The following is a 26,315-nucleotide window of genomic DNA, read 5'->3' on the forward strand; positions in this document are numbered from 1 at the left end:
AGCCCCGGCTGGGCTCATGGGGCTGTTATAGCGGGGGGCTCCAGGCGCCCAAAGGTGCTCACAGGGTATTATAGGACCCCAAGCCCCGGCTGGGCTCATGGGGCTGTTATAGCGGGGGGCTCCAGGCGCCCAAAGGTGCTCACAGGGTATTATAGGACCCCAAGCCCCGGCTGGGCTCATGGGGCTGTTATAGCGGGGGGCTCCAGGCACCCAAAGGTGCTCACAGGGTATTATAGGACCCCAAGCCCCGGCTGGGCTCATGGGGCTGTTATAGCAGGGGGGGCTCCAGGCGCCCAAAGGTGCTCACAGGGTATTATAGGACCCCAAGCCCCGGCTGGGCCCATGGGGCTGTTATAGCGGGGGGCTCCAGGCGCCCAAAGGTGCTCACAGGGTATTATAGGACCCCAAGCCCCGGCTGGGCTCATGGGGCTGTTATAGCAGAGGCCTCTGGGCACCCAAAGGTGCGCACAGGGCTGTTATACGACCCCAAGCCCCGGCTGGGTTCATGGGGCTCTTATAGCAGGTGGCTCCAGGCCCCCAAAGGTACTCACAAGGGTGTCCTGGGATCTCAGAGCCAAGCTGGGCCCATAGGGGTGTCACTGTTGTTTTATGAGTTCCCATGGATGCACATTGGGAGCACCTTTGGGATTTTCATGGGGTTTCTGGCCTTTCTTATGGTTTCCCAGACACGTTCTGCATTCCCAGGCCTTCTCAAAGGCATCAGAAGGTATTATTGTGGAGATTCTACTCCCTACTTCCCCTGCTGTGTTCCCCTCCCTACCTGGGGAGTTAGCTTGGGGTTACTGAACCTAGGCTCACCCAGCTGGTACAGTGTGTGAGGTTCCTGGTTTTTGTTCTGGTAATCACAGAGCATGGATTCCCAAAGAAGGAGGGAGGAAGGGAGTGAAAGTGGGAGTTTGAGCCTGGTCTGGCCTTGGTGCATTAGTAATCGCAGTCCCAGGAGAATTCCTGGGAAGTAACGTTTATTACTGTTCTCCAAAAGAGAAACATATCTGTGATACACTTGAACCCTGTGAGAATGATTTCCCTAATTACAGTCACACTAGAGCACTTCTATCTTCTGCAGTTAGAGGTGGGAGGATAAGGTTTAGGCTGACCAAATGTAGGTATCAAAACTGTGTTCAAGATTTTTATGGGGTGCAGATGGTTATTTTTGTTGGGATTCCTCCAGTTTGTAGTGTATGGTCCTATTTTAAGAAACCCCAAGGCACATATAATCAAAACCAGTTTTATTATTCAAAGTAATCACCAAACATTTCTGGGGACAGAGGGTAGGTGGGGCAGGGAGCCCAAAATCTGGTCCCCACACATCCCAAGAGAGTATTTACATGGGGGGGGAGGGCAGGACAGGACTCATGGGTGGACCTGAGTAAGGGGTTGCCCAGAGAAGGGCAGGCAATGGGCCAGGGATAGCAGCAACATGTGTGGGATGGGATGGAGAAAATCCTGGGGGGGATGTCAGTCCTGACCTGATGCCCCCCCCATTTTCTCCCCTGCCTTTCAGAATCCCCAGGCCCTCCTCGCCTCTACAAAGGAATCCAGGATGGGGCTCTCTGAGCCATAGACTGTCCTTCACTGCTAGCTGCTGGGGAGTACCCTAGGACCAGCAGAGATACAGAGAGGAGGAGAAGCAGGTCCCCTGGGAGGAGAAGCAGGGGTGTCAGAATTGGGTCACCATCCCACTGTCCTCGGAGTGAGTCTGGGGAGAAAAGGTTAGTAGCGAAATAACAGATGAAAGAGCTTGCCTGCCTTCCCTCTTCCTTTCCCTTCTCCTTCCCTCTCCTCCTCCCCTCTCCTCCTCCCCCCTCCCCTCCCTTCTCTTCCCTTCCATTCTCCTTCCCTTCCCTCCTCCTTCCCTTCCCTCCTTTCCACTCCCTTCCTTCCCCTCCCTACCATCCCTATAACCCTTCTAAGTCCCTGCATCCCTGGCAACTTCTCTCACTAGTCCTGCCCTTCTTCTGCTGTAAACTGTAAGGATGGAACCAGGTCATTGCCACTGGACCTTGGTGGAAAGTGGGTGCTGGGTTTGGGGGAAAGACATTTACTAGATATTTAAGGCATGCTTAATGTTTGTTCAGTGAATGAATCCTCTTGAAATAATACATAATGCCCACTCATTCCATACCAATAAATCAGTGAGAGATGAGGGCGTAACAATAAAATGATTCTTCACAGAACCCCTGGCTTACCCAAAATATACATTTCAAATTCAACAAACGTTGATTAAGCCCCTACTGTGTGCTGCCCTGAGGGAGTGAGGGAGATACAAAGTTATAGGGCTCCTGCTGTCACAGAGCTTAAGCTCTTCTAGGGAATATGACATGAACTGTTATCCAGAGGAATGTGTGATAAATTCAGTAGAGAGGTTCACTGAAGGGGTCATGTGAGATCTGAAGGGGAAAAGGTCATTACTAATGGGGGAAGTCTCATATCAAAGAAGGTTTCATAGAGGAAGATTGGTGGGGTGGAGACCAGCACTTCTCTCTCGTATCCCCTTCTGTCTGCTCAGACCTACCACAATCCCCCTTAATTCAGGCCTGATGGCCTGTGACCACCACTGTGCCCTTGGCTGTGCTCTGCTGTCTTCCATGCTTGGAATGCTTTCCCTCCCTCCCTCTGCCTCTTGGAATGCCTACCTTCCTTCAAGGTTCAGCTGAAATGCCACCAACCTTCAAGGGGCCTTTTCTGTTTCTCCCAGCCCACATCACTTTGTATCTATTGTGTTTCGATTTGGTGTTGGCTTATCTGGGACCATGATGTATCCCCTTTAAGGGCAGGGACCTAGCACAGTGACTGACAGATCATAGATGCTTCATAAATGCTTATCGATTGATCAAAAACATGAAGGTGAGAATGTGTGGGAATGTAGAGAGGAAACTTCTGTTCAGTCATTTTCTCAGTGGTGTCTGACTCTTCACGTCCCCATTTGGGGTTTTCTTGGTAGAGATATTAAAGTGGTTTGCTGATTCCTCCTCCAGCTCATTTTACAGAGGAGGAGACCGAGGCAAGCAGGGTGAAGTGACTTGCCCAAGGTCACACAGCTAGTGAGTGTCTGAGGCTGGATTTGAACTCGGGAAGATGAGTCTTCCCGACTCCAGGCCTGGTGCTCTATGCACCGCACCACTTGGCTGAAAATGTGGGAGGTAGTGGAAGACCTTGCAGGTCAGGCTTGAGCAGTTTGAACTTTACTCAGTCAGTGATAGGGAGCCATTGAAAAGTTTCAAGTGAGGACCAGCAACTGTAAGATTGCTGTGGCCAAAGGATGGAGGAGTCAAGGCAGTAAGGCCTGGTGGAGGGCTGTAGCACTGGTGTTAGAAGTACCAAGGACGGCTACGCTGTGGTCATGGCCGGGGGAACAGGGAAGAGGGGATGGGTCGGTCCGTCTGGCAGGGGGAGGAACGCTGTGCAGGCTGCTCTAACCCCAACTTCTCCCAGGCCTCACCTTCCCACTTTCTCTTGACATTTTAGCTGGGAAGAATAGGGGGAATTGGGGCTACAGGTAAGGGTGAGCCTGCTTTTGCTACTTCCTTTCCCCCTTCAGTACCTTCATGGCTCGGTAGATCCAATCCTGGTATTCTCCGACTTTCGTGTAAACCCCAGGCTTGCGGGCGAGAGCACAGCCTGTCCCCCAGCTTACAATCCCACACAGCCTCCATCGGGGAGTTCTGGAGATAGAATCCTCACACACAAAAGGGCCCCCGCTGTCTCCCTGCAGACGGACAGAGGCAAGACTGGAGGGCAGCATGGCTGCGTTCTTTCAGGGCAAATGGAGGGCTGGCGCTATGAGAGATGTCTGCAGATGCCCTTTCTGTCTCCCAGCCCAGCCAGTGGCTCCCAGCATTTGAAGTCATTTGGGATCTCAGCTTCTCTTGATGTGAGATTCATCTTGCTTAGCTCTGCTTTTTTTTTCACCCCAAAAAAAGGCCAGTTTTGGACAAGAGACGCCCAGCCCCGTCCTGTGTCCAGTGAGGAACTTGACAAAGGCTTTTCAATGCTTGTTGCTGCTAATGAATGGGGAGTATTTGTTCGGGGGGGGGGGGCACGGGAAGATGGGCCTTGGGAGGAAGCTGCTTGGGCTTAGGAGATATGCCTGGAATATTTCCCCACCTGGCAGGCATCGATGCCCCCCTCAGTGTAGCCGGCACAGAACATTTTGGGTTTAATCTGGTTCCCATAGAAGTCGGGGCTATTGCAGACTGTGTTGCTGATGATAGGAACGCGTGCCTCCTGCAGCACATTAGCCTGTTTCCCTGTAGGGAGGGGGAGAGGATCTGTGAGAGATGTGGCTCCTCCATCGCCCCTCCTGGGTAATTGCGTCAGCAGGGAGCTCCTTATTACTTTTCAAAGACAGGGGACCTACCCTGCCCACCCTCTTTGATCCTACTTTGAGGAAGAGAGCCTCACAGTGAGGGATTGTATCTCCCTTTGCTCACCATAATACTGCGTGTTTCCCCAGCCTGTGACTGTGCAGATCTTCCCATCCACCAAGGCCTGTCCAGCAGCTGGGAGGCAGACGGGCTGGATGTATTCTGTGGGGGAGAAAGAGCCAATCCAGCCAGGGTTCTGCTGTCTCCCTGGAGCCAGGCATCTCATCCCCAAACGCCCATCCTTCCCACCCACCCCCGCATTCCTTCTAGGATGCACACATCTGTTTCTTTTCCCTCTGTGCTTCCAAAGCCCGGGCTGTTCTCCCAAGACCCAATGACTCAGCTCACCAGTGAGGGGCAGGGAGCTGGAAAGGTGGACCAAAGCAATATCATTACTGTTCTCTTCACTGTTGGGGTCCCGGAAAGGGAGGTAGCCTCCATGGTACACCACGGCCTGGACCCCAAGCTGGAGTCCCTGGGTTGATGCCTGGGCCACAGCACCCGCAAACACTCTCCATCGTGACACCACCCGATTCCGTCTAGTGCAACAAAGTGTGATAGTTTCATCTCTTCATCAGTTTGACTAGAAACTACATGTGTATCTTAGGAGGGATGTGCCCAACTCAGAATACCACTTGGGCTCTTAATGAAGACTTGGGGCAGTGACAAGGATTTTGTAGTTCCAGGCTCCCCTCTTTTGCCCGTGTTCTACCACCTCCCCAGAAATTCAGCACCTCTTTCTTGTGATAGACCTGGGCCCCACAGGGAGGGCACTCACTCAGGGAAACAGTGGGCAGCGGTCAACACCCAGTCTCCGGACAGCAGGGATCCCCCGCAGAGATGTGACCCGTCATAGCGCAGACTGACCTGCCATGGCCAGCGGCCCAGGCTGGCGTCTTGGCCTCCAACAATTCGGTCTACAGGCAGCTTCCTCCGGCCGCAATCTAGGGACAGATATGTTCAGGCCACATCCCAGACTCTGTAACCCTAGGGAAAGGTACAGGCCCCCACCTCAGGCAGTTCCTGGTCTAAGGGAAGAAATGCAGCCTTTGCTTCTAGGGAGTCTGACCTCAGGTGAGTCCATGACCTGGGGTGCCTTTGGAAAGGCCATTTTAGCCTCTCTCTGCCTCAGTTTCCTTATTTGAATTGAGGAGGTTGGACTACAAGGCCTCCTTCTGGCTCTAATAATCTGGGACAGGGAGATATAATCCATACCCTCAGAAGCTCTGGTTCAGAGTAGACACTCACAAGGACAAAGAACAGGTCACCGAGTGAAGGGGCCATTTGTGATGTTCAGAATCATAGGGTTAATCAGATAAGTGTTACTGAGCTCTGAACTGATTTTGGAAGGAGAGGAGATTGGTAAAGAGGCTGTGGAATGTGTCTGAGGAAGGAGGCAAATGTGGCAGAGCTTAGAGAGAAGTCGGCCTGTTGGGGGAGGGCCAGGAGAGGCTGAGACCCTAAGGGGCGCCCCCCTTCTTCCCAGGCAACAATCTTTTGTCTCACTCCACAATGTTAATGGTGTGGGTGGGAGAGGTCTGTGAGAAAGGACACATGGTTTGGGTGCTTACCTTGGCAGAGGGTAGCTAGGAAGAGGCCTCTGGGACAGTCACTGTCAGAGAGAGAGGGGGGCTGGTGAAGGGGGAAGGGATAAGGGACTTATGTCCATTCTTATTGTCCCTTAATGTTGCCCACCACACCTGGCCCCCTGTCTCATATCTCCTTTCTCCATCCTAAAGATCTAGGTAATTATAGACATTATATGTGTGCCTTGTACACATTCATTTAGATAACACTGTGGTGTGTGCATTGTATGTATGGGCGTGAATGTGTATTTACATTTTATTTACATTTATTTATTTACAGAGATTAAGCATCTGGGATGAACAAAGCCATGAAGCAGGTCACTGAGGTGGGGATTGAAAGATGAATAAGAAATAGTCCCTGTCGTCAAGAAGATTACAGTCTAGCAGAGGAAAGAACATACATGCCGAGAGAAATACAATAAAAATGAAATGATGGTGAGAACATAGGAGAGGTCAGATAGGCCAGGAGAAGGACAGGGGAGACAGGAGGGAAAGGCAGCCCAGGGAGAGGGGACAGCATGAGCAAAGTCACAGACCTGGAAAAGGAGGAGAATGGCTTTGGAGAATGAGTTGAATCCCGTTGGGCTGCAGCCTGGGGTCCATGAGGAGCGATAGCGAGTGAGGCTGGAAACAGAGACGGGAGGTAGATTGCAAAGGGTTCTCAAGTGCCAGGTTAGAGTTTGGACTTTACCTGGTAGAAGCACAGGAAGGTGAAAGCTCAGGTGCAGCAATGGAAAGGAAAGGATGGATACAAGAGATTGGGATTTGGTTTAATGAGGGATTAGTGAATGTCAAAAAGGATTTTGAGGTTTTGACCCCAGAGGCTAGGGAGGATGGTGGTGCCGTTGACAGAAGTGGGGAAATTCAGGGGAGTAGATGAGCTGACTCCAAGGTCAGCTATCTGCTTTGCTGCGATTCCTTTCAAGTGGTGAGGGGCACTGGACTTGGAGTCAGGAAGACCCAAGCTCCGATCTAGCCTCAGACACTTAATACTGGCTGGGTAACCCTGGGCTAAGTCATTTAACCTCTAGCTGCCTCAGTTCCTCATCTGTGAAATGGGGGTGATAATGGCACCTACCTCCCAGGGGTATCGTGAGGAAGAAATGAGATACTGTTTGGAAAGTGCTTTGTAAGTGTGCACGCTATGATGAGGAGGAGGGGAGGAGGAGAAAGTGTACATATCTGTGTGCCAGACGTTGTCTACAAGTGTTGGTTTAGATGGGCCTGGGCGCTGATGGCTGTGTCTGCGCATGCATCGGCGTCTTCACGGCCTCTCCTTTTCTGTGTGGGTCTGTGTATTTGTGCTTCTCTACGCCGCCTTGCATGTAGTCCCTCGCCTCCTGCCTAGGCCGGGCCTCAGCTTCTGGGCAGCCCTGGGTCCTTACCATATTGAGATGACCTCGGACAGCCTTCGAGCGTAGGGCAGCCTTTCCTCATCCACGCAGAAGTAGCCGGAGGTGCCGTTTGTTCCAACCGCCCGGACGTCCAGCTCCATGTGGGCCAGAGACCTAGGAGGCAGAGGGGTTGGGACCAGCGGCCCAGTTCTCCCCTGGCCTCAGCCTTCTCCCCTCACAATGCCCAGCCCACCCAGTGATACCTGATGAAGCCCATCTCCTCACAACTCAGACTTGCCACCCTGGAATTGGCTCTGGAGGAGCAGAGTAGCCGCCAGGTCCCCTCCGTTCCGTCAAACACAGTAAGCCGCAGGTCTGCTGGACTCACCTGTACTGTGGGGGCGGGGGGGGGCAACAGGCCTGGCAGTTAGAGGGCGCGCGAGATCTCTGGATGCTTTGTGTAGTGCTGTCTCAGCAGGAGCATGCTCCCTTCAGTGTTTGGCTAGTACCCTGACGGCGAGCGCAGGCCCCAGCGAAGCCCCCCGAGTCTCTGCGAACCACCTGCTTCAGGCTGCCCATAGCTCTGCCTGTCTGAGGCTGGGTGCAATGACTGGCCCTGAGCTCACTGAGGCAGAGTCTGGCCAACACACTCGGCAGGCATGCTTTCTGAATTGCCGGACATGCTGAAGAGGCAAGGCTAGTAGAAGAAGAATGACTTAAAGGAGAGGACCTGAGCTCCAATCCCAGCTCTGCCACTTTCTACCTGTATGAACTTAGGAAAGTTAGGCTCCCTCTCTGGGCCTCAGTTTCCTCTTCTGTAAAATAGGATCATTGGACTAGCTGGTCTTGAAGGTCTCTTTGAGCTCAAAATCTGACATCATCATAAAAAACTGTCTCACCCTTATCCTATTAGGGCCACGCAGTGGATAGAGCACCAGCCCTGGAGGCAGGAGGACCTGAGTTCAAATCCGGCCTTAGACATGCAACATACAGTAGCTGTGTGACCCTGGGCAAGTCAATTAACCCCATTGCCTTGCCCAAAAAAAAAAACCCAAAAAACTTCACTAGTGTGTCTAGGAGGACCCACATTTAAGGGAAATTGGAAATACATGTTTTTAACCCTTTTTTAACAAAAAGTCTACAAACTGAAAGTCGTTTTCTTAGTTTAAGAATACAAGCTATATTGTGCTTTACAAAAATTGTCGTGTTTGGCATGGTTAGGAAGGTGAAGGCAGCTAGGTGGCACACTGGATAGAATCGCTGGGCCTGGAGTTAGAAGGATCTGAATTCAAATCCAGCCTGAGACACTTACTAGCTGTGTGACCTTGGGCAAGTCACTTAACCTCTTTTGCCTTAATCCACTGGAGAAGGAAATGGCCAACCACCTTAGCATCTTTGCCAAGAAATCCCCATGGCCAGCACTGGCACGCTACGGTCCACAGAGTCTCGAAGAGCTGGACGTGACTGAATGACTAACAGACGGCAATGAGAATGTGAAGACTTAGGTTTAGAAAAATTGGAGTGAGGTTTTTCTTCATTTTACATTTTTTATGTCCTCAAACAACAACAAAAAAAGGCATTCCTCTCTTCCTCAACCCCAGAGCTTTTGCACACTATTCAGACCAAACCTATGATTTCATCACAATAGGCAACTAACCCCGGATGAGGAATGTCCGTTTACCAGTGCATCTGCTCTGCTTAGAGAGTTGCCCAGGGACATTGACCAGTTAAATGACTCCCCCAGGGTCACATACTGGCGGCTAGGTGGTGCCATAGTGCATCTCTATGAGCCCTGGGCGTGGAGTCACAAAGATCTGAGTTCAAATGTGCCCTCAGACACTTACTAGCTATGTGGCCCTGGGCAAGTCACTTCACCCTGTTTGCCTCAGTTTCCTCATCTGGAAAATGAGCTGGAGAAGGAAATGGCAAACCACTCCAGGATTTTTGTCAAGAAAACCCCAAGTGGGATCACAGAGTTGGACATGACTGAACAACAACAAAGGGTCACACAATTAATGTGTCAGAGGCAGGATTTCATTCCCAGGTCTTCCCGACTCCCAGGCCAGCCCTGTATCTGTCATGCTGCACCTTCTCTACTATTCTCTTCATTTACTTTGAACTAGATTTCATCGAAATCCCTCAGCATGGTCCATACTTCAAGGTCCTGCCCGACCTCCTCTGGTCCCTGACTTTCTTTCTCCTTCCATCATGTTGGTCCGAGGCTTAGGCTTGGGCCTCTTCAGAAGGCCTCAGCCTGCCTCTGCCTTCCCTCATGGCCTTTCTTCTCCCTCTGCACCCCATCAGGACACTTCCACTAAGTTGTCATTTGGCCTTGAGAGGCTTTTAGAGGGCAAGGGTCAGAAGATCCAAGTCTGAGTCCCAGCTCCTTCACCTACAGGCTTTACCAAGGGCACAGTCACTTGGAGCTTAAAAATCCTCCCCTGTAAAACATGTGTAATAACATTCATCCTGTCTACCTCACAAAACTAGTGTAAGTATCCATTGAGATAATATATGTGAAAGGGAGCAATTTCCTCTAACGCACGATGGAGACACAAGCAGGGATTATTACCGTTGTCTTTTTACAACTTTCTAAGTGTTCCCTAGTCATCCTGTGACTCTGTCACAGGAGTCATGGCTTGCTGGCCTTGAGTTGCCCAAGAGAGGAGACTTTCTACTTGTAGTACCAATCTCCTGGGAGGGGGTGGGGAGACACTGGATCTATGTTGCTGGGGGGAGCGGGGTGGACCATGTTCCATGGACAGACAGTAGAAGGAAGTCTATGGGTACACTCACCCGGATATAGCACTTCCTGGTCACTCCTCAGCAGCACCGTCACTGTGGAAAGGACAGAGATGAGGAAGGGGCTGGGAGGGTGGGGAGCAGTGGGGAAAGGTCAGGTGAGGGGCAGGAGAGGTGGGGGGGGGGTCTGTCTCTCACCAATGGCCCAAGAAGCTGCTCCAATCCCCGCCAGGAGCAGGAGGCCCCCTGCGATGACCGCCACAATCTTGGGCAGAGGCCAACACTGAACCTTTTGGCCACCTACAAGCAAATACAGTCTGTGTGCACTGTTCAGTGCTCCCTCGTTCCATAATCTGGCTCTGAGACCTCAGGATTTCCCCTCTACTGTTTTCTAGGCAGTTCCCCCTACTGAGAACTAGGGCCCTCTCCTGAGTCTTTCCTTCTTCAGCCAGGCCGGGCTGGGGGCCAGACCCAGTCACCACACCTCACCCAGTTCTGACTGGCCTTATTCCATTTTTCTGCCTTCTTCCTCCTCCTCCTCCTCCTTACCTCCCCCCAACACATGTCCTTTTTCCAAAGGGATCCCAAGAGCCCTGGGAAAGTGGTTAGGTCAGTTTCCCTGAGCAGCTGTCAAGAAACTCCCCAGCCCACCTCAGAACCCAGGTGTCCTTTCAGGAAGCTCTGGGCTCTTCTTCCTTTCTTTCCAGGCCCTGGATGTTTTGCTTATTCCACCTAATACCCTCCTTGGGATGGGGGACAGGGAGGAATGGGAGAAGGAAAAAGGCCTGTTTTGGCCAGCCTGGTGTTCAGTGTATGTAGAAGAGGTGTCACTGGCATTAGCTACCTCCACACTCTCTTTTCCTTGGCATCCCAATGACTTGTTGACATTGGGTTCATCCTACATCATATACATCAAGCTTTTCTCTTGATTAGGCCCTTCCCCCCCATCCTGGTTCCTTCTGGCCTTCTTGTGCAGCCTGCCCTGGAATGGGAATTGTATGTGAGTCAGTGACCTTTGTCCCTGGCCTTATCCCCCGGCTCCCTTTCCTGCTGTTTGCCCTCATGATGGATCACCCTGTTCTCTACTTTGAAGCCATAGGAGCAGACAACTTCACCCCCAAGGCAGCAGGAGCCAAGCCCTACACTGGAATTCAAAACCTCCCCAAGAGCCTCTCCACTCACCTCAGATGGTATTTGCCTAGGACTATGCACCAGAGGGCCGGGTGAGGCAGGTGACAATGTCCCTTTCCTCACTGGCTAGGATCAGCGGTCCAGCTTTGTCCCCCTGGTGGTCATATGTGGCAATGGCAGGACAGTGGCTATGCCTCTGTTATTCCAGACCTTTCCCAAATCCCCCTTATTTCTGACTTTCCAAACCTCCAGCCACATTTGTCTGATTATTTTTTCTTGAATGTGGATCCAATTTGATACAGACTTGGTATGAATAAGATACAAAGTGCCTTGCAAACCCTTAAGGCACTACATAGGGTAGCTAGGTGGTACCACAGTGCATAGAGCACCAGGCCTGGAGAGAGGAAGACTCATCTTCCTGAGTTCAAATCTGGCCTGAGACACTTACTAGCTGTGTGACCCTGGGCAAGTCACTTCACCCTGTTGGCCTCAGTTTCCTCATCTATAAATGAGCTGGAGAAGGAAATGGCAAACCACTCCATTATCTTTGCCAAGAAAACCCCCAATGGGGTCACAAAGAATCAGACATGACCAAACAACAGCAAAGGCACTATATAAATACTGGTTAATATTAGTTGAGAGTGCTTCTTTGCAGAGCTTAGATTGTTGCTTTCAACCCTTCACTTTCCACTAGCAATCTTTTTTTTTTCCTGTTGTCACATACCCTAAAAGCTGGAAAGTTGGTTGTCTGGACTTTGTCTGGGGTCCCCTTCCTTTCTTGAAAAGCAGCAAGAAAGGAGTTCTCTAAACCCTTCCTACAGGCCCTGTCATCAATCACTCTACCCCAACCCAGACTCAGTGCCCTGACCAAGCTCCCCCGCTGCCTGTCCCTAACACGCCCTTGTCTGTTCTGGCCCTTGTGTCTTTTCACGTTTTCTTACCTGTTGCTCTTATCTACTAAACCATGTCTCTCTGCCTTTCCAAACCAGACCATGAACTATACTATTCAGGAAGCCTTCCTCGGTTTAACTCCACCCAGCTCCTAAATATAAGAGAATTTATTTCTGTATCTCTCCTTGTGTTTTTGGCCTTTTCCTGTGTCCCTGCCCATTTGCATGGAATCAAGGCCATGGTCAAGACCTTGTTTCTTCCATCAGACAGGAAGCCCCCTGAATGCTGGGGCCATATGCCTTCTCATTCAGAGAAGGGGATCTTTTAAAGGTGACAAGTCTCTCCGATTTTGTCTACTCTCCCCTTCCCCCCGCCCCCACCTCCAGTTCTGTGCACTGAGTTCTCACTCCTCAATTAATACACTTTGGTTGTGAAATAGCAACCAGGTGGTGCGCTGGATAAGAGCACTGGACCTGGAGACAGGAAGACTCTTCCTGAGTTCAAATCCGGCCTCAGATGCTTACTAGCTGTGTGACCCTGGGCAAGTCACTTCACCCTCTTTGCCTCAGTTTCCTCATCTGTAAAATGAGCTGGAGAAGGACATGGCAAACCATTCCAGTATCTCTGCCAAGAAAAAAACCCAAATGAGGTCACAGAGAGTCAGACATGACTAAAGATGATTAATGACTGAAGAACAGGCTGGGAAATAGTTTGGAAATCCAAACTTAGAAGGCCTGTGGCCTCATTCTTTAAATGGAGGGGGGGGGAAGAAGAGGATGCTGTCCTTAACCTGGGATTTGGGGCTTCCTCCTCCCCCCATCCAAGGCATCTGCTGTTGTCCGGAGTTGGGCAGGAAATAAAAGGACTGGGGTGGAGGCAATGATGGGATCCAGCGAATGTGCCTGAATATCTGGGCCTTGATTTCCTCATGTATAAAGTGAAGAGACTGGGGCAGATGAGCTCCAAGGAACCTGCCCATTCTAAGTCCTGGGAGCTCTCTTAGCCTGAGGTCTGTTCCCTGACTCCCCGTACTGAGTAGTTGTTACTGAAGCTGGTCCTCCTGGACTCTCTCTATGTCACCTTTCCCCCACCCCCCTTAGTTGTTCAGACTGAAATGCCAGGCAAGCCAAGCGATAGAGATCCCTCCTTCAGAACTGCTAGAAAATGAGGAAGGTCTGGGAATTTGAGACTTAGGGCTTTTGTGGTCAAATGCTTTAGGGGAGTAGAATCCTGGCCTCTCAAATTCTAAGCTTGACCTGTTGTTAGCCCTCGAGATTAAAAGGATATAAAGTATTTGTGGAAAAATCACTTATTTCTGGGGGTGGAGGGGTAGAAAGTAGTCATATAGGGCAGTAGCAAATGGGGAAACTAAGGCACAGAGCAGGGAATGTTGTAAAGGATATTGAGAAGAATAGGAGACAGATTGTGTAAGAAGTTAATGGATGATTGATTAACAGTTAATCTGGCAAGGAGCTGGAGGTAGCTTGGGGGAAAGTGGGGGGCAGGATGAGATGAGTAGAGTAAGGAAAATGGATGGGAAGGGGTTGGGCACTGGGAGGAGAGACAGGTGGGAAACCTAGAAAGACAGGTTCTAATGGTAAGAGAGTGAGACAGAGATTTGAAGAAAAGAAACCCAAGAGATGGGAAAAGGGAAAGTGGGAGAGAATACACGGGTGAGGGTAGAAGGGGCATAAGTTAGGGAAAACACTTACTCTCCTTCTCAGCCATGTCACCACTTCCAGTTAATGATTCCCCCAGTGAACAGTGGTGACTGTCGCAGTAGGGCCTCCCCCCCTTGGGGAGAGAGGCAAGTGAGACCTGTGGAGGACACATAAAATAGATGGGGGTGGGCCCTGAACCTCCTTGGCACCTAGGGGCCCCTAGTTCTCTTGATTCTACCCCCATGCCCAGTGTACTTTCCCAGACCCAGGTATGCCTAGCTACAGACAGCATAAAGTTCCCCTCCCTCAGAGCCAACGCGAGGGGCTGGGCCTCTTGCCCAGAGCATGCCGTGATCACGGGCTGGCCAGCCTGCCAGCTCAGAGGATCAAGGACACACAGGCAGGGGAATTGACCAGGGAGATAGGGCACCAGGGTCCAAGGTGGGGAGCAGGAATTAAAAGGAAGATCTGGGGGCTGGGAGAAGGCAGGCTACCTGGGCCTCAGGAAGACTGAGGACTACAGGGAGCCATATGCCAGGACACCCAAGGGAGAGGCAGCATCAGTGTCCTGAGGGGCCGTGGGTTGGTAGAAGGGGATTGGATGCCGAGTCCCCGAGGGAAGGGGCCAGATACCTCATTCCCTGACAGAAATGTGAGCTGAAGAAGTCGTGCACTGCCTCCCCAAAACATGAGAAGCGGGGAGATGCTTGGTCTCTCAAGGGAGCAGAGAAAGAAGCCTGGGGTGGGAGTGGGGGGAGGGATGCTCATGTTGTTGAGAAGTACAGGTCTAAGAGTTAGGTTGGCTGGACACCTGAGGGTAGGAAGGACGAGATGCAAGCAGACAAGACTTTTGTATTCTTCCTGGCCAGACTGGGTGGAGATTTAAGAGAGAAAGCCGGGATTAGATGGTCTGAGAAAAGGCCAAGGGCCAAGGGAGAGACAGCAAGAAACTTGGACCTGGGGATGAGTGTGAAGGCTAGGGTACCCAGTGTTGTCTGAAAAGGCATTAGAATGAGCCAGAGGAGGAAATGGGGACTCAGGGCCAAGACCGCAGGGCATGGGGAAGGGAAGCTTGGAACATGAGTGCTGCCTTACCCTCTGGGGTCCGTTCGGTGAAATCTCAGAGCTGTTTTCCAGTTTCTAGGGGTCACAATTGGACCCCGGCAGGAGCATGGTGTCCCCAGCTGGGGGCCAGGAACCTGGGTCCCAGGAAGGAAAGAAACAACAGCAGCCTTGAGCTCAGCCAGACTGGCTCACCTGAGGAGGAGGGGGCTGGGGTGGGGGGAGGGGAAGGGGCGGGAGAAAGGGCGGAGAAGAACCTGGCCAATGGGAGTGGCTGCTGTTGGAAGCCACCTGCCCAGTCCCCGGCCCCTCGGCACAGCTCGAGAGGGCCGATTCTGGCCAAGGGCAGCAGACAAGCTCAACCTTTCTCCTCTTCTTTCCTCTTCTTTTTCTGTCTTGGCTGGGGCTCCCCCTCTCGATGGTGCTGCTGCTGGTGCTGGCCTCCTCAGGGCCTTTGTCCAGAGGTGGAGATTTGTGTAAACCCGAGGTGAGGTTGGGAGTGCCTGCTGTTGGGATGGGGTGCCGTGGAGCACCGGGTTCTGGGGTGGGACCGAGAGCGATCTTTTGTTGCCCCCTGGTCCCCGGACAGAATGGGTAATTGAGCCCCTCGGCCCAGCCCCAGGGTAGGCCTGAGCCTGGCCGTTGTCCTCTGCCCCCTGCTGCCCTCCCATCTCTGCTTTCCCACAAGTCACGGGGTCTGGTTTGCTTTGGCAGCGCCTTCCTGATGGGGCAGCCAGCGACCTCTGGAGCTGGGGAAAGTCCTGTGGCCACAGTGGAGGGCAGAGGGAGGGAAGGAGAAAGAATGGATTTGAATTTGGGGCCAGCCAGACACACAGCTCCCTGGAAACATGAAGATACACACTGACAGGCAATGCATTCCTCCCCATCAGAAACGTGGGGAACCACATACGTACGCAGCCAGATACATCTCTTCATTGCCAGAAACAGACCCTTCCATAGCCAAAGACAGACACCCACATAGCTACATGTGTATTTTCATAACACTGTATATGTGAACACACATAAATACGCGTGTGACGATGGTGATGAGAATTAGGACATACGTTTATACCTGGATCCAAACGAAGCCCAGACTCCTGTACCCAGTCTCACCCCTGTCCACAGCCTTCCATCCAATACTCCATATAGTTGACAGCAGAAAACACCAACCTTGCAGAGCCTTCCTCATCTCTCACCCCTCCTCATATTACACAGAGGCCTTTCCAGACACTGTTCCAATCTCAGCATTTAGGATTCTAGAGCCCTTGTGACCTTAATTCTGTCTGAACAGCCTCTAAGTCAGATCCTGTGGGGGGACAGGCTCCCACTTCCCACCCTCCACCTACGATCCTTCACCCCTCCACCAGATATATCTGCCTGCTGCTGCACCTGTTGGCTTCTACCTCTGTCTCTGCCTTTCTCTTGCCTGTGGCCCCCTGTGGCATTAATGCTTACAGTAACGATGACGTTAATCAGGTAATGAGCTGGTGCTTCAGAGCTGCTTTTGAACTCTCCAAGCTGGAATTCTGGCTGGGAGGTGGGCAGTGCCTCCTCAGCCTGGGGGGGAAGGGAGTGGTACCCGAGTGCCCATCCCCACCTCTGTGCCACCTCTCTAAGTAAACGGTCCAGGTCCAGGAGCAGGCTCTACAGTATTGTGGCTGCCCTGGTAGGAGAGCCTTTCCCTCAGGCATCCCTGGCACAGCCCTGTGCCTGCTCTCCAGACTGTAACTGAGGTACAAGGTGAAGGGAGCTAGGGCCTAGGAGCAGAACCCAAGCTTCTCACCCATCCTTGGGCCTTCCCTAGTATTCCTGGCCTTGGATAAAGCCCAGTTTGGAGGTTTGCTTCACCTTTCTGAGCCTGACTGAAGAGGGAGACGGAGACTCAAGTCCGAGCGTTTTTATTTCATGAACAAAACTACAACTGTACATTTACTAGGAAAGGTAAAGTGCTCCTCATCCTAAATGCCCACAGATCTGAGGCTGGTGAGAAGGGGATAAGGGCAGGATGAGCCGAGGTTGAAAGGAGGTGGGGGGCAGAACAAGGGGGAAAGTGCAGCTAGTGTAGAAGAGAGTCCGTAGCCCCTTAGCCCTGCCACACACTAGGGCGACAGGGTTGCTGAGAAGAGAGCGGGAACGTGAGGGTTTGTCCTGAGGCCTTGGACCATAAGGTCCAGGCTTCCTGGCCCCCCAATCCTCTATCTCCCTGTCAGTCATGTGTGGCGAATGGCTAGGGGAGGGAGGCACCGGATCAGGGAAGGGCCCCAGGGGAAGGGCCCCTGCATCCTCAGATGTGGCAATGTGAGGTGCGCGGCCAAGCGGCAGACATGTGCAAATCAGCTTGAGGAGATAAGGGAAAGGATGAGATGTGAGCTGTCCCTTCCCCCCTCCCAAGATCAGGCAGCAGAAGCAAGGTGGGAGTGGTGGCCATATTGCTTTTTTCATCATGCATTTTGGTGAGTCAGGAGGGCCCCCACCCCCGCTGTCATATCTGGTGGGTAGAGGAAGAGGTGAAGGTAGGGAGGCATGAGCCAGGGGAACATCGATGCCCCCTTGACCCTTTGTTACAGTATTAGACAAAGTAATGGGCAAGCCCTTGCCCCCACCTCACCCTACTACCCCTCCTTTGGCATGACTCTGCCGTGCATGGAGGTCAGGGAGCTTTCTAGGCCCCAGGAGGGGTAGATACCCCCCCTCCCAACCCATCAGTCAGGGGCAACCCTTTCTTGAGGCAGAGCCAGGGAGCCCGGAAGGCTAGAAGAGAAGGACAAAGGAAAGAGAGTGAATGACTGAATTGTGCTTCCACACCTCACTCCACTCCTCAAATGCCGTTCCCCCAACCTTACCCTGAGCTATTCAGCCACCTGGACCCCTGTGCAGTTTTCTTTGCTCTCTGAAGTGATGGCCAGGTACTCTGAGCTGTGGGAATCAAAGGTCAACCATCGATCACCATAAACCAGTGCAACACAGTGCCCCAATCAGAGTGAGGGCACCATTGGGACACAAGGGAAGTTGTCAGGGTTCCCAAACCCTTTACCTGGACATCCCTTCTAGCTCCTCCCCCACTCCCAAGGCCTGTGTGATTGTCAGAGCCAAGCCCTCTGAATCCACTTGCGGTCATTCTTTATAACCATGATACTGAACTGAATCTCAATCCTAAACTTTAACCAACCAAATAGTATTCCTAATGGTCCCCTTGACACCAGTCTTTATTTGAAACCCCATAACCTGGGCTCTAAGTGTAAAACAAACCCCCAACCCTGACCTGACCCTTAACTTCAAACCAGTTTTACCCTAAACTCCAGCCCAAATATAAGCCCATCCCCATCCCTTGCCCTGACTTTGTCCCTTAGGCTGTTCAGGGACTCCCAGGGAAGGCTTCACCCACTCCCCCTCATGCACTCACGCATTCTCTTGGGCAGCCACTTCGGTGGCAGCGGCGATCTTCTTGTAGCAGTAAACCATCTCAGCCACAAGCCAGATGGTCAGCACGACAATGAGCACATACATCATGATCTCAGACACAATGGAGGCCATGTCCCTGTTGGCTACAGGGAGGTAGGGGCAGTTAGAGGGACCGATGGTGTGAGGCACTATGGGAAATGGGGTAGAGGTCATCAGGGAATGTTGGTATAACTCCCCCCTACCACCTCACCTTAACTCCATTCTTACCCAAGCCCCATCAGCCCTGTACAGAGTGAGGCCAGGTCCTCACTGATCTGTCAGCATGGGCCTCATCTCTTTGTCTGTACTGTGCAAATGTGCTTCGTTCTATCTGGATCTAATGAAGTTCAATTGGAAATTGCCTTTTACACTAATTGTTCCCCATACATATGTCTTCTTCCAGCTCTGAGACCTTATCATGGCAAGTGGAGGTGTCCCTAGGCTCTTTATGGCCTTAGCAACAGCACATGAGCTTGGGCTGTGCTTTGAATATGGGCCAGCTGCCCCGAGATCCCTCTCTCTACATTGAAGCAAGCCCACCATCAACCCAGTTCACAACAATTCTCGAAGACCATCCAAGTTAAAGAAGGCTGGAGGTCAGCTTTGGTGTAGGGAATTCTAACACAATCATGGATCCTAGAAGTCCCGTGGACCTGGTCAGATTTCATTTCTGTGGCCAGAGCCCATGTCTCAGACCTCCCTGCGTCTGCCCTCATGCCTAGCATAGGGCTCATAGCATGTGCTCAGCCAATACTGCTAATTGAGACAGAAATACAGAAAAAGACAGATGAGCCTGGGGGAAGGTAGCACAATTAAAGGAAACACGTTGAGTGTGGGAGGCCACAGTAAGTCCAGACAAAAACAATGATGGAGGCTAAGTAGGATTCAAGGCCACAAATGTAGAAAAGAGATGGATAGGTGGGATCCAGGCCTTATAAAGTCATAGACTTCATTGGATATTAAAGTTAGGGTGGACCTGAAGGAACATAGATTGTCTGACCCCTTTATTTTACAGGTGAGAAAAATGAAACCAAGGGGAGAAAGGACTTGCCCAGGAGCAAGAACGAAGGAACTCTCTTTGAAACTGAAAGTCCAAGTAAAAGGAGTCGCTACTTTGGAGCGTGGTGAAAATCCACTTACTACCCCAAGAGGTGGGACAACTGGAGAACATTAGCAGGCTCAAAGAAGTTTGAGAGAAGTTATGACAGCTGTAGGGGATTCAAGGGAAATTTATAGGGAAACTGGGGGGCATATCAACTTCACCTCTAGAAGGATAGAAGGAGTAGAAAAAATAGAGGGAACTATTGCAGTTACCCTCTAACTGGTCTCCAATCCATCCTCCCCCTACCCAACTGCCAAGGTGGTTTTTCTAAAGCATAAGCCTCTCCATGGCAACCCCACCCAGTGTCTCCCTCTGACCTCCAGGATTAAACTGGCATTTAATTCATATCCTGGCTCCTCTATGAACTCTACACTCCAGTAATCCTGGTCTACTGGGGTTCCTCAAGCAGCATACTACATCTGTCCCCCACATCTGGAATTCCATTCCCTCTCACCTCTGCCTCTTCAAGCCTCAGCTCAAATCTCACCAACTACAGGGGGCCTTTCCTGGTCCCCATACTTGTTCCTGCCTTCTCTCAGAGAGTCTACTCTGTAGATATCTTCTCTCTGCCTGGATGGAGTCTCCCCAGGGCCTGACACATAGTTAGTATTCAATAAAGGCTTGTCGGCTGACTAATTTCTATAATTTTCTATGGGCAGGGGTCTAGGAAGTGGAGGGATATGAAACAACTGTGGTCTTCTCAGACCAGCCTTTGATGCCTCTGTTGTGGGACAAAATCCTAGGCTGGAGGTGCTGTGCCACTGATCTGCATGGTATTCTTAAAATATAGGCACAGATCAAGAAAACAAAGACAAAAGAAAGAAACAGAGAGGGGAAGAGACAGAGACCAATGCTGAGACAGAGTGAGTTAGATTAGGAGAGAGATACATTGATTGAGAGCCAGAGAGAAAGGGAAATGAGCTAAGAACCTCGCCACCCCCCACTGGGTAGTCTGGGCACAGAGCCAGCATCATCCCACCCAGACCATCTGTCTCCCTATTTGATGTCAGAGAACTGTAGGTTGGGATTTATAGGGTGGGTGGAGAAGGCCTGGGAAGGGGGGATGCTTACCTTTTTCTACCACCTCAAGGTGGATCTTCTTGACGACGCTGGTGTTATACTCATAGTTCTCAAAGAAGAGAAGGCGGTAGACATGGCACTCATAGTCACCTGAATGGTTGTAGGTGACATTGGTGATGAAGATGGACAGGTCTTGCAGGTCCTTGCTGCCTCGACTCCCGTTCCACACCACACGACCCTCAAACCGCTCATCTTCCTCTAGCTGCAGCATCTCATTTTCATAACGTAGGATCTGGGGAATCCAAGGCAGGCTGGTCACTCTGGCCCCAAAGCCAGCTCAAACCCAATTGAATTCCCAATGCCAATCCTAAATTATCATTCTTACTGACCTTGAATTCTGGTTCCCCAGATCAAACCCTAACAGGAACTTTGCCCTAACTGTACACCTTTCTCCCCTAATCCCTCCCACCTTGACAAATTCTTCAGTCCCTTTTTGACGGAAAGTCCACTCCGTGAAGGTCTCAGCCACAGTTTCGCTTCGGCGCTTGCATGAGATGCATAAAATCTTGAAAGTCATTCCATAGACAGCCTCTGTTTCTGAGTCCACCTCCACACAGCCCCCCCAGACCGATGACACTGTAGAGATATTAGGATCAGGCAGGAGGAGAAAGGAGAGGAGATTTAAAGCTCTACTGTAACCCTCAGGCTCTTGGGTAAGGGAGGAAAATCTGGACTTGGAGCTGAGCTAGATTCCTTGGGGGACTAAGCGTTATTGCCTTGGGCTGAGTGAAGGAAAAGTAGCCATAGATTTGGAGTCAGAGAACCTGGTCAGAAATCAGAAATCCCAATTCTGTCACTTACTACCTGTGTAACCACAGCCAAGTCACAACCGTCTGAGTCTCATTCAGTTTCCTAATCAGTTGAACGACCTCTAGCTCTTAAGTCTATGATTCTATGGGGTTTTTTTTTCTATGCTCATTCCCTAGTCATTCTTGTGCCAGCCTGAGTTTTGTACCAGATTATCTGGAGGTGAAATCATCTAGTGGTAAAGAGATTGAGCTCTGGAATTAACTCTGACATTGACCTTGTATAATTTGCACAGCAAGCTGATTTAATCTCTTGTGTATTTCCTCATATCAAATGAAGATAAGCTCTTCCCCAACTGACCCCATAGGAGTATTGTGAGGACCCAATGCTATCAGGAATGGGGGAAGTACTTTGGAAGATCTGATACTTGACAAAGGTAAGGGTGTTTGCTATGGCCTGACACCCTCCTAAAGTGCTGGAGTTAGTTAGTAAGCTGATAGCACAGTGGCCATTAGGCAAAGCAATTCCAGAATCAAGCTTAGAGCAAAGGGGAAGTACATTCAGCAGAAAACCACCCTTAACAACTGGCTAGTCACGGTGCTTCCAACAAACCTATTGCAGTAGAAAGAATCAGGTCAGGGTCAGATACAAGGGTAGAACTAAATTCCAGAGGCCTACAACCATTGAAACTTCAAGACTAGAGGCAAAAGATGTGATTATGAAACAGTACAGGATAACCTGACATCCAGGGGAGGAATAGGTCAGGATAGGAAAGTGTTATCTTCATTCAAGGGCCAGGTACCAGGACAGAACTCTGGCCACAAGAGTTCTAAGGGGATGGGGGTGGAGGTGGGTCACACCAAAACATGATAGAGTAGACCTAGAACATAGGCTGGAAAGTGCTAAGATTCCAGCAGTGCTGACCCCAAACCATCCTCAGGCTAGAGTTCATCAGATTGACAGCTAGAAGAACCCTTAAAGATCAACAGATACAACCCCCTTGTTTTTATAGATGAAGAAGCAAAAGCCTAGAGAGCTAGTGATTTGTCCAGGAGTGTTACTGTACAGAGGTAGTAAATAGTCAGAATTTGAACTCAGGTCTCTGCAGACTCTGTGTTCCTCACCGCATTAGTGAGTTTAGAATTTTTTTTCTTGGACATCCAGACCAATTCAGAAAATCTTACTCTGTGAGGGTCTTTTTTTATTTGTAGCTGTCTAATAACAATAACTTCCTTTCGGGTTGGTTAGTTTTACCCGAAGCAATTTTAGTTAAAAGTTGCCTTTGAAACATCATGCCCCTAGTGGCCAACAGGGTGTGGTAATAGCAGAAGAGCCCACAGAAGTAGCTGGGGAGATGGAAGAAATTCTAGGAGGGTCAGAGGGTTGGATTAAGACTAAGTGGCTGGGTGTCCCCACTTCTGCCCCAAGACACCAATTTCAGGTAAAATCCAATCCCTGTAACATTAGGACTCCCATAAGCAAGGAGTTCATCTTTCTCTATGCAGTGTCATTAACTGTGAGGATAGAGGCTGTTAGCCCTGCCTTAAGGAAGCTACACAAAGGAGCTTGACTCGTTTTTTGCCTTTGGGGCCTCTACTTCTCTAATGGACCGTGGATACTGCTGGCTCACCTCATTAGGGCCTCTGAAGGCAAGGACTAGAGCTGCCTTCTTTCAGCTTGTTTCCCTTTTTCACCGTATTTGTCCTGAACAAATATGAACATGAGGTTTTTCGGTTTTTGTTTTTTGGTGAATGGAAACCAGTTAGACAGAAAGGGACAGGCTGCTAGAAGCCAAGTCTATCCCTAAGGCAGGGACTGTGGAAAAGGAGGTCACGGGGGACTAGGCCATGCTACCAACACCCAATTCCTCCCTTCCCCCTTCTAAACAACTCCAGCTTCCCTCAGCCTTCTCTCATTGGTCAGTGTCTCAGGGAGCATGGGGCTGGAAAAGTTGGATACCTCAGTTCTGGCTTTTCCTACTATGGGGAAGCAAGCATTTCTGTCTCTTCCATTGCCAGCTTCCCCTTGGGCAGTTAGTGTGGGCTTTCAAGCCCTGCAGATCAGCCCAGGTGGCCTCTCTGCTCCCAGTATCCTGGTATGTCAATATTCCAGAAGAAGAGGGGTAAAGGTGAGGGAAGAGTGGTATCTCATCTTCCAGAGGTTATCACTTTTTCTAATCCTCTTTCAGTCTCTAACCCTAACCTTTCTATCTCTCTTTATGTCTTCATCTTTCTCCACTTTCCTCTCCTTTTCTCTTTTCCTCTCCATCTCTCTTCTTTCCTCTCTCTGTCTCCCTTTCCTTCTGTCTATCCATCTGTGTCTTGCATCTCTCCGTTTCTATCTCTCCATCTTGATGAGTCTTTCTCCTCCTTCCTCCCCCTCCCCCACCCTTACCCCGTTCTTGGGTGTGGGTGTCACATTACAGATTGCAGGACTCCCAGAAGCAGCTGACACTAGTTCTTCTTCCCTCAGAGCCATTTCCGAAGCCCACAGAACTGCTTGTTCGTCCACACTCCCCTTTTCTGTTGCCCCAGCCTTGCCCCAGGCATCTTTCCATTTCTCCCCCCCAACCTGGAGAAAAACCTGAACTCCAGAGATAGGAAGGGAGATATCCTGCTCCCTCCCTCTCCTCCCCCCTCTCCCCCCCCCAAAGGGACGAAGGGAAGGGCCAGGCAAGAGAAGAAGGTTCTTTCTCTAGCTGGGGAGCCCTACGATATCTCCAGCTGACACCTGCCGAGACCCTATTCCGAACCGGGCAGCAGGTCTCCTGCGGGCCAGGGTCCTCCCTTCTCCCACAGAGCCTCACCTAGGCGCGCCCGTCTGCTTGAGAGTTCTTTGCCAAGGTGCTTGTTGGGGAGGGGTCGTGCTATTGCCAGGGAACCCATCCTGAAGTCCCCGCGGCCAGTCTAGGAAGTTTTCAGCCTGGGTCGTGGGGAGGAACTGGCCCTACCTCTGCGCTCCAACCTATTTTGTGTTTGCCACTAGCCCCCGCACGCACCCTGCTCTCTTCCGACTCACCCAGCGCCATCCAGAACAGCATCCCCGGGAGCAGCCCCATGACTCCCGCCGACCCGGGGCTCGGGCTCGGGGTGTCCGCAGAGAGCGGCTCGGTCCCGCTCGCCTGGGCTCAGCGCCGCCCCCGGCCCGGTATTAATAGCGGCGGGAAGGAGGCGTCGGCAGCGCGTGGAATGTCCCCCGGAATGACCCCGGCGGGCGCAGCTGCTGTTGCGGCTGCGGCTGCGGCTCCCGCCCGGGCTTGAGCTCCGCGTTGTCACCCCCTTCAGCAGGACCGGGCCAGCGGGGGGGACGCGGCCCCCCCCGCTCCCGTTACCGGCGGGGGCTCAGCCCCGGAGCCCGGCGTCCAGGCATCCCAGCTGAGCCGGTTGCCCCTGCCTCCTTGCCAAAGGCTGGGGTAATCAAGCTCCAGCTCCACCGCTCTCCCCCCCCACCCCCTTCGCGACCGCTACTTGTCTCTCTGCCCCGCCCTGGACCCGGGCACATCTAGATGCCAAGAACTCCAGGAAGCTGCAGCCAGATGTTGGGAAAGTGGGGTTCAAGGCATGTCCGTGGGAAGAGAGGCTCCCGGCTCTACGTGCACCTTTCCGAGCCGGGGTTCCTCTGTCTCCTGCGCACTGCAGCGGGAGGAGGGGGGGAGGGGGGGAGAAGAGATGAATCAGAGCCCGGGGGGGGGGGGTAAGGGGGCCGGGCCTGATGCACTGCAGCAGCCACTGCTGGGCCGCCCCCCCTCAAAGGTCTGCCGGCCCAGTGCTACTTAAGGGGACTCAGAGGCTCCACACCCCGCCGGACCTTTTCAGATCGGGGATGGCCTGACTCCGTTTCCACAAGGATAGACATTCTTACTCCCAGTCATGGACAATTTTGCCTGAGTGTGAGGGGCAAGAAAGAGCTGGAGGTTGGGGACCAATGTACCTAGTTCCTGGGAATGGCTGGGGATTTGAGAAAAGTCAGAGACACGGGACCCCTCGGACGCTCCAGCAGCTGACTTTGCACGTTGCCGTTACTAGATCGCATTCTGTGGCAGGAAATAACCCGGCATCTTTCCGGACTGGTTCCCCATCCCTGGGCATGGGGCCAGGACTCTGAGGGCTACGTGGTCAGTAACCCCTGCCCTTCTCTTGGGCTCAGACCCAGCTAGTCTTAGCTCCCCATCTCCAACGGATGATCTCCCCAGCTCCCATCATTTTCTGCCCTTGGACTCCTCAGTCCTACAAGGCCTGGGGCATGGTATGAAGGTGAATATCACATTGACCAATAAAAAGAGGTATTGCCTGGCTCAGGTAGCTTCCTTCCCTCATTTTCCCATGGGAGTGGGGGAGGGAGGAGTGGAAAAAGCCTAGGACACAGAATAAATGCGTCACTCTATGACCTTGGAGAAGGCCTTTTTTTCCCCCCCTGGAGCTTAATTTCTTCATTTACAGAATGAGAAGGATGGACTAAATTGGGCTAAAAAAAAAGTCTTGTAACATTCTAAATTAGCTGAGTTAACTCAGACCCTAGACACAGAACCCCGGGGTCCTAGTTTAAGGTTTGGGTTAGCAGTTTATCATGAATAAATACTAGGGGAAAGCACTATTTGTGTAATTGGATGGCATTGGCTCATGACACATTTATTCCATTTAACAACTGAATGACCAAGCAAGTCTATTGACCTCTCTAAACTCCAATTTTCTCATCTGTAAAATGGGCATAATTGACCCATACCCTGATCTGAACATGTTTTAATGTTTCCTGGTTTTGTTGTGGTTTGTCCTTTCTTTTCAAAGAGGACCAATGACATCAGGAGGGTGATGGCTTGACATGCAAGTGAATTGGATTGAAGGGAGGCAGGGCTGTACAACGTCACCAGCCTCATTCTCTCCTCCAGAGCCATTTGGATCCAGTGGTAAGATATACATCAGGATGACTGGAAATGGCCCTGAATACAGTGGGAGACCTTGGCCTTTTTAAGCTAAAGTCTTTCCCAGGTCTCAGTTTGTGTGAGGCAACACCCATTCAGTGATTAAGGCTAGGTTAAAAAAGAAAAAAGAGATTTTCTAATTTGTATATTAGTCTATGACAATGGGAAGAACATTGAACCTGTCATCGGAGGCCTTGATTTTGAATACTGGCTGTGCCATGTACTACCTATG

The 26,315-nt window shown here is 51.4% G+C and overlaps 2 protein-coding genes and 1 long non-coding RNA gene across 6 annotated transcripts; 1 reads left to right on the forward strand and 2 right to left on the reverse strand.

Annotated features, from left to right (window-relative positions):
- Positions 1-1,235: 1,235 nt before the first annotated feature.
- Positions 1,236-15,162, reverse strand: HPN (hepsin). Of its 2 annotated transcripts, XM_020977421.2 has the most exons (13): positions 14,829-15,162; positions 13,785-13,890; positions 10,249-10,350; positions 10,105-10,146; positions 7,572-7,701; positions 7,360-7,482; positions 5,960-6,000; positions 5,167-5,332; positions 4,737-4,927; positions 4,455-4,550; positions 4,129-4,271; positions 3,566-3,730; positions 1,236-1,720 (listed from the first exon to the last, which is right to left on the reverse strand). In XM_020977421.2, exons 2-13 carry the CDS (start codon positions 13,798-13,800, stop codon positions 1,682-1,684), a joined length of 1,254 nt encoding a protein of 417 aa, XP_020833080.1. In that variant the 5' UTR covers positions 13,801-13,890; positions 14,829-15,162; the 3' UTR covers positions 1,236-1,681. The 2 variants fall into 2 exon arrangements, with proteins under 2 accessions (XP_020833080.1, XP_078002470.1); XM_078146344.1 differs by lacking the exons at positions 13,785-13,890; positions 14,829-15,162 and adding an exon at positions 10,895-11,556.
- On the forward strand, positions 15,163-19,683 carry LOC110201734 (uncharacterized). Its single transcript, XR_013482788.1, has 2 exons — positions 15,163-15,282; positions 19,252-19,683. It is a non-coding gene; the product is annotated as an uncharacterized LOC110201734 (long non-coding RNA).
- On the reverse strand, positions 16,678-25,171 carry SCN1B (sodium voltage-gated channel beta subunit 1). 3 transcript variants are annotated; one of them, XM_078146359.1, is made up of 7 exons: positions 25,096-25,171; positions 24,184-24,797; positions 20,828-20,994; positions 20,410-20,650; positions 18,199-18,385; positions 17,639-17,711; positions 16,678-17,546 (listed from the first exon to the last, which is right to left on the reverse strand). In XM_078146359.1, exons 2-6 carry the CDS (start codon positions 24,221-24,223, stop codon positions 17,645-17,647), a joined length of 702 nt encoding a protein of 233 aa, XP_078002485.1. In that variant the 5' UTR covers positions 24,224-24,797; positions 25,096-25,171; the 3' UTR covers positions 16,678-17,546; positions 17,639-17,644. The 3 variants fall into 3 exon arrangements, with proteins under 3 accessions (XP_078002485.1, XP_020833411.1, XP_078002486.1); XM_020977752.2 differs by having other exon boundaries at positions 18,199-18,340; positions 25,096-25,157; XM_078146360.1 differs by lacking the exons at positions 24,184-24,797; positions 25,096-25,171 and adding an exon at positions 22,796-23,636.
- Between the last annotated feature and the right edge of the window lie 1,144 nt (positions 25,172-26,315).

Source organism: Phascolarctos cinereus, unplaced genomic scaffold, assembly GCF_003287225.1.
Source record: "Phascolarctos cinereus isolate Bilbo 61053 unplaced genomic scaffold, phaCin_HiC Scaffold_726;HRSCAF=1367, whole genome shotgun sequence".
Classification (NCBI taxonomy): Eukaryota; Metazoa; Chordata; class Mammalia; order Diprotodontia; family Phascolarctidae; genus Phascolarctos; species Phascolarctos cinereus.

Coding starts and splice junctions, on each gene's coding strand:
- HPN (XM_078146344.1), bottom strand. CDS start 10,919: ATGCCAAGGAAAAGAGAGTGTGGAG. Junction 10,351..10,894: donor AAGGAAAAGAGAGTGTGGAG/GTAGCTAATGCC, acceptor ATTTGCTTGTAG/GTGGCCAAAAGGTTCAGTGT. Junction 10,147..10,248: donor AGCAGCTTCTTGGGCCATTG/GTGAGAGACAGA, acceptor TCCTTTCCACAG/TGACGGTGCTGCTGAGGAGT.
- SCN1B (XM_078146359.1), bottom strand. CDS start 24,223: ATGGGGCTGCTCCCGGGGATGCTGTTCTGGATGGCGCTGG. Junction 20,651..20,827: donor GGACTGAAGAATTTGTCAAG/GTGGGAGGGATT, acceptor TGGATTCCCCAG/ATCCTACGTTATGAAAATGA. Junction 18,386..20,409: donor CCTTGAGGTGGTAGAAAAAG/GTAAGCATCCCC, acceptor CATTTCCCATAG/TGCCTCACACCATCGGTCCC.